General features: G+C 39.0%; 1 protein-coding gene across 1 annotated transcript in view; it reads left to right on the top strand.

Moving 5' to 3' along the window:
• Positions 1-6,564, top strand: part of PDHX (pyruvate dehydrogenase complex component X) — a 33,372-nt gene extending 26,808 nt beyond the window's left edge. Inside the window, exons 9-11 of the mRNA XM_058806787.1 lie at positions 1,750-1,908; positions 4,055-4,119; positions 5,378-6,564. Coding sequence (XP_058662770.1) covers positions 1,750-1,908; positions 4,055-4,119; positions 5,378-5,642 — 489 coding nt within the window. The 3' untranslated portion in view covers positions 5,643-6,564. The remainder of the gene's footprint in view (positions 1-1,749; positions 1,909-4,054; positions 4,120-5,377) is intronic.
• Positions 6,565-13,486: the final 6,922 nt, after the last annotated feature.

The following is a 13,486-nucleotide window of genomic DNA, read 5'->3' on the forward strand; positions in this document are numbered from 1 at the left end:
GATACCCAAAATTTACCATAAACTGCTGGGAGTGTTGGATAACTTATCTCTGCACCAGAGAGCAGGTAAAAGGAACAGGAGACAGAGAGCAAGAGGTTTTGTGTTTTGTCTTCTGAGGGGGCTGTTAGCTTTTGAGCTGATAATAATATTGTGTTGATATGGAAGTAATCAATAAAATTCTTCTATCCTCTTGCTTTGTTAGAAATCTATGCTAGCATTTGTTTGACTATTAAAATAATACATTAAACAAGACCCAACAGATTTAACTCAGTATATCAGGAAACAAGTTCATGATCAAGCTCACATCTCATCTACTTGCTGTCAGTATTTTAGGGAAAGATGTGGGCAACTGCTTTAAAAAACGAAAACCCACTTCCACCTGTACCTCTCCTCCCTGAAGCTGGGTGGTGTGAATACATCTTCAAGTTTAAATTCAAGGCAGTTTCTTTGACTCTTTTCTGAGTGCTCTTCAGGGAATATTTTGTTACTACTTTATTTCTGAACAATGAAAAATGTGTTGTTCTAGCTCTAATGAGCTGACTGCAGCTGGTTTGACAGTTTGACACACCTCAAGATACTGCTTGTATTGGTTCTTGAACGTGCTAAATTTCTCCTTCACTTAGGATATCACAACTTCAGTTATGGCTTCTGTGTTTCAGCTTGGTCTAGATATCTGACAGGCAAGATTTTATGAATGTGCCAGTGGGCTCACCAGGTGACTGCCCAGTAGAGCCATTCTTCTTTCTGGTGCAAGGAGGGAGAAGGGTGCAGAAAGGAAGTAAAACTTCCAGGCTGATATCCTCAAGTGGCTGGGCTTTGTAGCAACACCTCCTATAGCAGCTGTCCTTTCATTTATGAAGTGACAAATTCTGTCCCTACAGTCTCTTTTGAATACCTTTTTTATATAAAGAGTTTGAGTTGCACAGCACCTGCTTGAGAGCATCTTAAAACTGTCTAAACCTTAGGACTTCTAGAAGTTTATTTAGCTTGCAAAGAAGAATACTACATACTTTTTTCTTCTTTTCTCTCTTTCCTTCTTTTTTTTCCCCACTGTACATGCTGGTGTTGAAGAATAGAAACACAGAGTACTGTCATACCACTTCTTCCTAGGAGTGCAGTTACTTTAGATAGACAGTCACTTTTGATATTGTGTCCCTCCTGTAATTTTTCTGGAATATCTTCTTCATTTCATTAAACTCAAAAAGCTAAATGAAATTATCAGTGAACATCTCAATTTTAACTTTGTCCACCCACAAAAATAATCTGATGCATTTTAGGAGAACATCTGAATAACAGTGAGTGTACCTGCAACATAAATTATTTGTTGGGAATCATGCTTGAGAAATCAGTGAAAAACATGTGGGTATAGTAGGATGTCCATTTCCATGCTTTAAGATCCAGCATCCTGTGATTTATTTTGTGGGAGAAGTTGCATTGCTTTGAGGGTTTACATGCTGGCCATCATAAGGTGGTATCAGTGAGGAAATTTACGTTGCATTTGAAGTAATGTGAGGTTTTTTTCCTAGCAACACCGAACAAACTTCTGTCTGTCCTGCCATTTTTAGTTTCTGGTGCATACATTTCCTTCTTTTTGATGAAGTAAAAATTAATAAAATCAGCAAGCTAATTCGCTTGGTGGATGCCTGTTGGTAGCTATGTGTCTTAAAGGAATTTCCTTTTTCTTAATAACTGATTGCACTGTTATTCTTCTAACAGCTGTCTTTTTTTTATTGTCTGTCTGTGTTTTAGCAAATGCCAGATGTGAATGTAACGTGGGATGGGGAAGCCTGCAGGCGGCTGCAGTCCATTGACATCTCCATTGCCGTGGCAACGGACCGAGGGCTCATTACGCCAATCATAAAAGATGTTGCTACCAAGGGAATAAAGGAAATTGCTGCCTCTGCAAAGGTGGGTCTGAAATGTGCAGCAGGCTGAGGAATGGAGCAGCTGTATGGTTTTCTGTAGCAGAAAATGTAGCGTGACCCAGATACACATCAGTAATAACAAAGGCAGTGGAACTAAAGCGGTTTCAGCATTACTTACACTTCAAAATTCTTATTAATTTTGCAACTGCATTTTTCATCAACAATAATATTGTGTTATTTATTTGAATGGTGGCTAGACTGCTTGAAAAATAAACCTGTACAGACTTTTGCAATTTAATATAATTGAAATTCTTTAATCCTCAAGAGAATGCTACTTAATGCTAGTTTCATTAGTATTTCCAGTCTTGGGGTTTGAGATTTTGGTTTTTTTGTGTTTTTTCCCTTACCCAGAAAATTTCTTGTGTCTGCGTTTTCTACTCTTTGCAGTTATATTATGGAACATATTTCTGTCTGCATTTTTTTCCAATATGCAGTTTAGTTAAGGATGTAACATTAAACTCCTCAGACTAATGAGCAGTATTTTGCATAGACCAGGTGCCAGTCAGAGTGATATGTGGCAGTTGTTGCCAGATAAAGGAGTGGTTTTTGGCAGGCAAAAGTAGAATGAATGATGAAATGTCCCAAGACAGGCCATTTTTTGTCATTTAACGAGTGCTAATCAAAGACCTACAGCATCTGAGGAATGCAGTCCTAGGACATAAAAGTGTCCCCAAACTAGACAGTACTGCACTTCATAAATTTTTGCCTTTTGTGTGAAACTTTAGAAGCCATAATAGTCTGTGTTGATGGAGGGGAACAGCCAAAAAGTTGTGGCAGAAAAAGATGGGTTATACCACAAAGCATTCATCAATGGGTGTCTTTAAGATTTTTTTTCCAGTCCATATTGCTTACTTTATGCTGAATGTGTTGTGAAAGCAATTCCTTACACTAGTATCCAGTTGAGGAGGAAGGTCAGCTGAGGTTGTTGTGGGGTTAGTGATAGAATGACAAGAAGAGAAGCATTGTTCAGTGTTGTGCTTTCATTATAATCCCCAATACCTGTAATAGTGTGCAGTATTGCAAACCTCTCTTACCACAGATCAATGTCCTGCAGTTCCCATGATGGAAATGCAGCTTGTGTTACTTTCAATGGGGCCATGATAGTGAGCATTCCCCTTGCCTTTCAAGTGGAATGTGTGTGACATAGGTGTCCACACTAACATAATTTTACTTTTCAGCTTCCTCACTGAATTACTGAAATAAACACGTACCTGATGTGCACACACCGGAACTGCAGCTGCTTCTCTGTCAGTCTCCCTTGTAGTTTGGCAGGCACTGTCTTTGTGTAATTGCTTATCTGTCCCCTTCTGCTGCATGTTAATGTTGACTTCTTTCCAGGTCATGTGCATCCTGGCACTGGATTGTCATCATTCAAATAATGCAATTGCACAAACGCATCACGCTTCTATTGATCCTGTTGTGTGAACACTGTTCCCATGACTATTGTCTTCACCAATTATTCAGAGATGAGAAAAAGCCTAAACTAAAGCTTAGTGTATCTTTGTAACTTTTACATGCTTATTATGAATTTTAGAATTTTGTACAGCTCTGTGATCATATCTTGGAACATAGTATGAACTTGGGCTGTATTTGAAGCTTTCTTCTGTTGAATTTTAAAGTAAAGTCTCACAAATGAAATGGAGATCACAGAAGGAGTGACCTTAAAGGCACCCTTCTAAAGGTGGTTGAATGTTTAGCTGGGAGAAATACATTCATTTAGTCTGGTAGAAAGTTCTGAAATGGTACATGTCAGTTTCTTTAAACAAATATGTTAGGAATACTATTAATTTATCTCATCAGTATTTTGCTAGATAATCTAAAACCACCAGAGAGAATGGTGGTTTCATTGTAAAAACTGGAACAATATTTGGAAGGTGAGAGAACAGCTTTTATTGAACAGCCAATATTGGTGGGAAAATGAAGTTTTGTGTCCTAGTCTCTTTGCCAAATCATTGCAGATAGAACAAGAGTGTTGCTGAGGTGCTTCTCTAAATCCAAAAGCAAGTGACTTTTGCTTACCTAATGTCTCTGTGGTACTTAAAAATGTCTTACTGAAATAAAAAGAATTAGTCTAATACAACACACTAATGTTTTTCTTTTCTCTGCCTGTTTTCTTTCATTTTCTGTAGGCTCTAGCAAAAAAGGCCAGAGATGGAAAATTGTTACCAGAAGAGTACCAGGGAGGATCCTTTAGGTAAAACTCTAGCAGCATTTAATACATGCACCATGGGTTCAGAACTGTTTTATCCTCAGCTATTCCACTGTCTTTTAATGCCTTGCTTTTAAAATCTTGCTCTGTTTAGATTGAAACCCCTTGTGATGGTTCTGAGGGTCAAACCTAGACTGAGTGTCTTGTATCAGGGGGAAACAATTACCCTGCTACAGGTTCATTTCATCTGTACTTGGCACTGGTGAGGCCACACCTTGAGACCTGTGTTCAGTTTTGGTTCCATCCCCACAAGAAAGACATTGAGGTCCTGGAGTGTGTCCAGAGTAGGGCAGTGGAGCTGGTGAAGGGTCTGGAGCACAAATCTTGTGAGGAAGAGCTGAAGGAACTGGGATTGTTAAATCAGGAGGGACCATACCACTCTTCACTCTTTCTGCCTAAAGGGAGTGTAGTTGTAGTGAGGTGTGGGTTGGCCTCTTCTCCCAGGTAGTAACAGGAAGAGAGGAAATGGCCTCAAGTTGCACCAAGGGAAGTTTAGATTGGATGTTAGGAAAAAATTCTTCATGAAATGGATTGTCAAGCATTGTAACAGGTTGTCCAGGGAAGTGGTTGAATCATCATCCCTGGAAGTGTTCAAAAAGCTGGTGGATGTGACACTTCAGGACTCGGTGTGTGGTGAACATGGCAGTGGTGCCATTTGATGGTGGGACTGTACCATTTAATCCTCTTTCCACTCTTTGCTGTAACCGTAACCAGAAAGGAGGAGATGGTGGGCCAGATTTCTCCATAGACAACTTGTCACAGAAGAATTCAAGCCTTTCCTAATGTACCACTTGACAGGTGGTGACCCAGGCAGAAATGTTTTCATGTGATACTTGTGATACCTAGATGCCCAAATTTTATTGCTTAGTGGATACCAGCAGCCATTGTAACCTGCAGTTGTGATGCTCAGTCTAAAAGACATTTGGCTTGGAACAGAGACAGGCAAAATATATTTAAAGACATTGCTTTGCTGGCTTACTTTCTGGCTTCATTGTGTGCAGTGCAAGAATCCATTGCTGTAAAGAAATGAGACTTTTTAAAAGGTGCATAATTTTTAATTGCAAAAATTCCAAACCCTTGAGAGTCTGGGTGTGCTCAACTGAAAACAGTTCAGATCTATTTTTAACTTAATGGGTTTTGCCTTGGAGGAAATTTAAATTATAGCAGTTCTTGTATATAGATTATTTCCTGGAGGTGATATGTAATTTCTGATGTTACTGAAACTCCTTTCTGTTTTATTCAGTATCTCCAATCTGGGCATGTTTGGCATCAGTGATTTCACAGCAGTCATAAACCCTCCTCAGGCCTGCATCCTCGCTGTGGGCCGAGCAAGACCAGCGCTCAAGATTGTGGAAGATGAAGAAGGGAATGAGAAACTTGAGCAGCATCAGCTCATGACAGTGACTCTCTCGAGTGATGGTCGGGTGGTGGATGATGAACTGGCTTCAAAGTTTCTGGAGACCTTGAAAGCCAATATAGAGAATCCAATGCGACTGGCCTTAAATTAAACTCGGTGAAGATTGCTTCCTGTTTTGGCAACATAGATAACTATTATATACTTAGGGTTGTTTTTCTGTATAGAGGAGTAAATAGCTGAAGACGGACAGTTAAAAATATTTAATTTATTAATTAATGTGAAACACTCATGATTTTAGTCTTCTATAATAACCAGGTTTCGTACTGTAAAGCTAAAAGACTTTGAAGTTAACATACCACATTTCTTTAAACACATAGTACCAATGGCACATGTTTGCATAGGAGAGTCAATCTCATCTGTAAAAAAAACCTCAATAAAACTTCATGAAATATAAAAGGGAATAATAGAATAATTTGGGTTGCAAGAAACTTTTAAAGGTTGTCTAGTCCAGCTTCTCCTACAATGACCAGGGATGCCTTCTGAGCCCCACCCACCCTGACCTTGAATGTTTCCAGAGTTAAGGGATCTTCTGCCTCTCTGGGCAACCTGTACTATCTTTAACCACCCTTGCTGTAAAAATCTTCCTTATATCTAGTTTGAATCTACCCGCTTTCAGTTTAAAACTATCACCCCTTCTCCAATTGCAACAGGCCCTGCTAAAAATTTGTTCCAGTCTTTCTTAAAAGCCTCCTTTAAGAATTGAAAAAAACAGAACTTAATTGTGTAGTATTCTCAGAGAGGTCCCAGTATGAAAGGTCAAATTTTGCACACTGAATAGTTGCTGATTAATGCTATTTTTTGCATGGATGGAATGTAGATGTAAGTAGAAAGTGTTTCATCATCAGTGTATATTGAAATATAACTTGGAGGCTCAAGTGCAGTGGCCTGATCTTTAACAGAATTAGATTGGTATCTTTCTTACATATAAATATGGAACCACATATTGCATGTAAATGTTATGAAATAACTGTGTTTACAGGACCTCATGAGAATATAAATTGTCAATAGAATTATGGGAGTTTGTCTTATTCTGGTTTGTGCAATTGCTTTTTCCTAATGATTTGTAGGAATTAATTATGGCAGCAACTCAACAAGTAAACAGCTACTTGCAAGACAGCCTTTACTTTAAACTGACGTGAGAGTTTTTGATAAATGAGTTTGCTTCTTTAGCTTCTTCTTCTGTCATAAATTTCACAAACTATTAGTTTGACTGGAGAGATTTTTGATTACTAGATATAGTTTACTGTACAGGAATGGACATAGCCATTCTTTATTTCCAAGAGTTTTTTACTGATAAACCATATTAAAATTGGTTACTGAGGATTATTTTGCAATTTGAAACTATTGACTTCCAATTTTTCCAAAGCTGTTTATTAACCTCGTATTACTGTGGGGGAAAAAAAAAAGGATCAATTTCTATATTGTCTTTAAAGTACAAGAAGATCTCATTATTTGCTGAATCAGCTCTGCTCAGATTTTTCAGGCCGACTGTAAATCTGATTTCCTGCTTTTCGCTCGTGCACGCGTTGCTGCAGGGGTGCTGTGTTTCCCCTCCACGCCAGGTGGTGCTCCTGCAGGTGAGGGCTGCATGGCTGCTCCGTGTCGCTGCAGTTCTGCACGTTCTGCCATCCCTTCTTGCGAGCCAGGGCTTTTCCTGCGCCCTCGGAGCCGCTGGAAGGCGCTGTTGCATGCAAGGATGGGATGGGATGGGATTTGTGTCCCGTCTCACCCGCATGGCTGCTCTCATCCGCTGTGCTGTCCCAGCAGGCAGGGCAGCTTCTGCCGGTTAAATCAACCTTTGGAGCTTCGGAACCGGGCAAGGCTAACACAAGGTTGAATTGCAGTTTCTTTGCAATGCCTGCTTTGCCAGCATTGTTATTTGAAGCAGATGTAATGTGTCAGTCATCAGCCTGTGAAGGAAATGTGTGGAGTTCAGATGGGTGGTAGCAGTCAGATCTCCTTAATTCAGAGGAAATGTATCCTTTGGCAACATCTAGCAGGTCAGAAGTGAGGCAACAAATATGTGCCTATACGGATTAAATATTCAGTACCTTCTTGATGATTTGGGATAGGAACAATGGGTAAATTGCCAGAAAGTGAATAATTGGTAATGGGTATGCTTGCTTTTGAAGCAAATTTTCCTCAAAGTAAAATTTTTCAGATAAGAAATGTAGCTTTCTGTATTTTATTCTTTCAAATGTCTTCTGACAGCCTATTCTTCACATACCAAAGCAAGAAATACAATGAAGATATCTATTTTCATGAGTAATGTTTTAAAAAAACATTAAAATGGAGTATACTAATATGTGCTGGAAATGTGTGCCTTTAGGATACATACTATCTTTGTATCATTTTCCATTGCAGGAGGCATGATTGAGGAAAAAAAAGCTATTTTATACTTTGTGATTGTTGGCAAATATTGAATTGTGTGTCACACTTTAATCCCTAATTGCAATATCACAATATTTGACTTTTGGGCATTTTTTTTTCCTGCAATCTACTCAAAATATAATCTCTCTAATTCCTGCTTGATGCTCTATCCTGCACCTCGGGATACAGTTGGCTCTACTGGCTGCCAGGGCCCACTGCTGACTCATATGCAGTGATGTTCTATTCTGTTTGTCCCAAAAATGTTGAAGGCATAGAGAGCAGATTCCTCTAAGCCAGTATAGCAGTTGCATCCATAATAGATTAAACAGGGAAAAAACTGATAAGCTGAAAGTATCTTTCAGCATGTTCTTTAGTTAAGCATAAGGTTTGAACTTTAAACTTGGGATTTCTTTCTGTGTAGTCATGCTTGAGTGAATCAGGAGGATGTTCATGGTAGCAGATGTGTAGAAACATGTCCAAGAAACACAGAAACTTAGGATCTGAGTGAAATCACGTGTTGATTGAACTGGGGTGAAAATCACTCACTGGAAGCTACAGGCTGCTCTGCATGTTTACTTTACAAAATCTGCATCTTTCATCTTTATCAGTGAAAAACCATCACTGTTTGCCTGAACTCTGTTTGCGCTCCTTCACTTTTACGTCAATTTTGTTTCAACTTGTAGGTGTTGTGGTACATAATTATTCAGCTACAATAACCATACTGTTCTTCCCTTTCTCCATAATAATGGCCCTACCTGGCAAGTTAAACATTTGTGTCATTATGAGACAATAAGTAGCTGGAAAATGACAGACATTTCTGTTTGTTCTGTACCTGTGTTAAGGAAAGTGATTCATGTGACGTTAATGAATGCCACTATTTATCTCCTTCAAAGATAAGAGAACAAGAGAAGATTCCCTTTTATACTTTGGAAGTTTTTCTTGAGTCCTAGACCTAGACAGGAAGAAAGGGCAGCCGTGAACATTTTTATTTCTGTTCACTGTTGTATGAAGAGTGAAGTGAATTGTTAAAGCAACAGTTCTCTCCTGCAGTTCAATGATTTTTTCATTGTCTGTGTGATGTGTATTACAGCACACTCTTCAAGTTGCAGGAATCTGATGAATTGAAGGATACTCTCCATCAACCTAAGCATCAATTAATCCCTGTTTCAGTTTCCTATTTTAAGAAACAGTTATGTTTCATTTTGCAGCTTTGGTACACTTTTAATTTCTTCTCTGCCAAATATATTGTAAGCTTACATATCTGAGGAGGCTATTTGTTTGTGCAGATGCTTACACTTGCTGTGTCATGTCCCAGTCTGCGTTAGCAGCATGGAGGTTTCTACAGACAGCATCATGCTGTTTCCTTCTCCTTTCCTGGAGAACAGGAACTGATTCCTGGGTTGATCAGAAAAAGAACTCTTCTTACACTCTTCTGAAGTTTGAAACTTTTGACTTACAGTGTGAATTTCAATCCTATATTGTGCAATATGTTACTTGCTCATTCTAGGATAGTAGGAAAGAATTCTACAGCACCTTTACTATTCTTTTAAAATACAAACAATGCACTGATTCAAATGAAAGTAACATTCAAATTCCACCCCCACCCCCAAGAGTATTTAGAGTATGAACTAATTTGCAGTTATTGTGGAGTCAGTTCAGAAGTTAATTGGCTGTGCCCAGGGAAATTCATCAGATGTTTTAATACCTTGCATTTATGTGTTGATAAATAGAGAGGAATTACAGCTTTTTCAGGTGGGTTTGGAGTCTTTTCTCTGTCCATTCCTATTTTGAACCTACTATAGCTATCACAGTCTTCAACGCAGGTGGTGTCTTACTCAAGCTCATAACGAGGGCTAATGATTCTGAGTGACTCCCAGGCTGGAGCAGAAGAAACATTTCTGGATATGTGGTTATCTGAAACAATGCTCTAAGGTACCTCCTTGGCTGCTACCCATATGCATTTCTGTGCTCTCTGGCAGCTGCAGACAGAGGCCACAGAGGGTTGAGGCCCTCTTACTGAAGTGGATAATACTCATAGAAGTGATTATTGAAATTCACCTGTCAAGGCTGTCAAATATTCAAATGGCTTAAATTTTAAGTGTAGTCTGAGCTGAAAGAAGCACTTTAGCCAAAGACTAGATTTAAGCAGTTGCAGGAAGACATCTGTAATTTTGAAGACCATCCTTATTGTGGAGGGTAGAAGAGATGAAAGGAAGTCAGAAGAAAGGAGTCTTTTTCACCTGCATTTGAATAGCATTCTTTGTGTAGCATTATCTCTATTTTATTCATTATCAAGGAGTGCCTGGATTTCTTTAAGCCATAAAGTATAAGCAGGTGATCTCTGATTGTGTAATTCTCATAGGCAAACTCTAAAGGAAATAATGCTTCAAAACTTTAATATTCCTTAATGCATTTAGAAAGGGAATTTTACTTCTTGGACCTCCTTTTAAAGGAAATGCATAATTCCTGTGTGTGTGAGTGCCCATGTACAATCTCTGCATGTGCAGAGACAGACAGGTAAAGACCATCTGCTGCTTTTTCAACCATGTTTGTTAAAGCCTTTCAGATTTCAGCTACAGGATGAACAGGGGCAGGCTTCTGAATTCCCCTGCTGAGACTTCAACATTTCTGCTTTAATGTTGGTGTTTCGATGTGTGTGTACAGGTACAACACTGGGGGAGGCCTGAGAGAAACCTGCCCTGATTGCATTTGAAGAGAGTAATTGCAACATTGCATCTGTTGCTCAAACAGGAGTGATGAGACAGGTGCAATGATAGCTGGGAGCAAATACTCTTGGCTAAGAGAGGCACCCTGAAGAATCTGTGAAGCAATCTTTGAGTGAGAAAGCAGCCTTCCCATGTACCTACCTCACCACAGTATTTTGGAGCTGTGGAAGGATGAAGAGTTATCTTTTGTGAGAATAATTTGTCCAATTGAAGAGGTTTTAAACTATTTTTTTTTGTTCTTAAATAATAGAAAGACATTTAACCAAGTAAAACGTGGAATAGTTGTGTAATACTCAACTTACAGATAAATCTAACATATACTACAGATAAATCTATCATATCTCATCTAAGAAAACACATGGTATAGGGACTGCTTTAGGCATAGACTAAGCCATTATTTTTCTCTGTGCTTTTCTAAGCATGAGTCCAGTTTAATTTTTAAGCTGCCTAATGTGGTAATTGTCCTCCTGTGGGTGTGCACTATGTCCAGCTCAGTAGTGTGTGTCTGTGTGTACCATTCAAATCAAACTGGACATGGATGATAATTGATAATTTACTTTTAACTTCAGAATTGTGACATCAATACCAAAGGAAATGACATCTCTAAAATAGCAACAAGCAAAACAAAAAACCAACCAACCAAAACCTGCCTTGTGAATAGCTATAATGCTCCACTGAGACAAGAGTTTTAACTGGTGGCAGAAAGTGACATTAGGACAGGAAAAAAGTAACTCTGTGGAGAACTCAGTGACATAAGAACTCTGGATTCTTGCATACCTGAGAGGGTGGGGAGTGTTTGTTTTGAGGGTTTTTTTTTTTTTTCAGTTTTTAGATTAATTAAATACAGAAAGATGTGGCTTTGTTGTAAGTGACAATTTTTTTCCCATAGCAACCACAAGTTCTAATTAAAAGTTCTAGAATGCGTTCTTTTGACTCTGGAAGTTTTAGGGATTTCTTCTGAAGTTCTTGTGGTATTAAAAATAATTGTTTTCATGTGGTTTGCCATTATTTTTGTGGTAATTTAGAATGCTTGGCTGGAGTTTCATAAGTGAAGAAGAGATTAAACAACTAGAGATTGCAATTTTCTTTGCTTGAAGTATGTAACTGCTAGGTAAGTTTTCTGGAGTAGGTGCCCCTGTCAATAACAGCAGGAAATGTAAAGATCGCCTTTTTGTAGGCTTTCAGCCATGTGAGAACAATATCTAATTTCTTCTTGCTCAATTTCCTTTTTTTTTCCCAGTTAAAATTAGTTTCAATATACTGAAAGTAGTAGTGACCTAGTTTACCAAAACATTTATAAACACAATGATGTTCTTACAAAATTTTGAATTATATCTGCACATAAAAATGTTTTCATTAGAATTCTGAAGGACATTCCAAAGATGCTCAATTGCACAAGTTTTGTTTCAGATATAGATTTATGTCAGCAGCAAAGTGTATGCATAAAGATTATTTTAGTACTGACCACCACTTTTAAATTAAGAGGTCATTTTAGTAGGAGGTTATTTATGTGTCAACTGTTTAAATAATTTGAAGAATTTCTTATCTGGCAATGTGTAATCAGTTTTTACGACAATCCCAGAAACCTTGACTCACCTCACCATGAAGTCCTAAGAATTTGTGTTATCTCTGAAATCCTTGTACAAACAGCCTTTTTTACAATAGAAGCATATTTGGACTTGAAAGAAATCTTCAACTGTTTTTGAAGGCTGTGAGGAGTCAACTTTCTCAGGTAGAGTTAAGTTTTTGTGAGTTTCTGTCTATCCTCCTTTAGCAACTGTTTTCTTGCTAGTATGCAGAGAATCTAGATTTCTGAAATAAAAATAGTGCTGGGACTGCCCACAGAGGTGCCAAGAGACTAAAAAGATTAGAATAGCAGCTCCAACTACATCTTTAAAAGCTGCCTTTGGCTTCCAGTGATAATGTGAAATATCAGTGAGGAAGCCCTTTGTTGTTCATGTGTCTCAGGTCTCTTGGGGCTGCCTCACATCTTTCAAGTAATCAAACTGTGAGAAGGCGCAGACAACAACTGACCACACAGCAGAAAGCTGAAGCATCTCTCAAATGTTTACTAGCAGTCCTGGCTAAACAGGGAGGTCTCTGCTGGCTGGAATTCTACAAAAGTGTCACCCATCTACAGAATGGGTTGGAAGGAGGATTTGGGGAACCACAGGTCTGTCAGCCTGACCTCAGTGCCAGGGAAGGTCATGGAGCAGATTGTCCTGAGTGTGGTCACACAGCAGGAGCAGGGCAGCCAGGGGATCAGCCCAGCCAGCACGGGTTTGGGAAAGGGAGGTTCTGTTTCAGCAACCTGATCTCCTATGACAAAATGACCTGTTCAGTGGATGAGGGAAAGGTTGTGGATGTTGTCTACCTTGACTGTGGTAAAGCTTTTAACAGCATTTCTCATTTTCAGCATTTTCTCCAGCATCCTCCTGGAGAAGCAGGCTGCCCATGGCTTGGAGAGGTGTTTACTGGGTAAACACTGACTGGATGGCTAAGCCTGGGGGTGGTGTGACTGGAGTTATCTGTGCTCTCAGCCATTGGAACAGGCTGCCCAGGGAAATGATTGAGTCACCATCCCTGGAGGTATTAACAGACATATAGATGTGGCACTCAGGGACATGGTTTAGTGCTGGACCTGGCAGTGGTAGGTTTACATTTGGACTTATCTTGAGAATCTTTTCCAGCTAAATGATTCTATGATCTGGTTCAGCTACTTGGGGACATTTTAAAGATTCCAGAAATTAGGGTGAGAGATATTTTACCAAAGAGCTAGATTTCTGTTTTCCTTGTCCTGATTTTAACAGTGCCCCACGCTATATCTTAAATAATAACA

The sequence above is a fragment of the Ammospiza caudacuta genome, chromosome 6 (genome assembly GCF_027887145.1).
Source record: "Ammospiza caudacuta isolate bAmmCau1 chromosome 6, bAmmCau1.pri, whole genome shotgun sequence".
Classification (NCBI taxonomy): Eukaryota; Metazoa; Chordata; class Aves; order Passeriformes; family Passerellidae; genus Ammospiza; species Ammospiza caudacuta.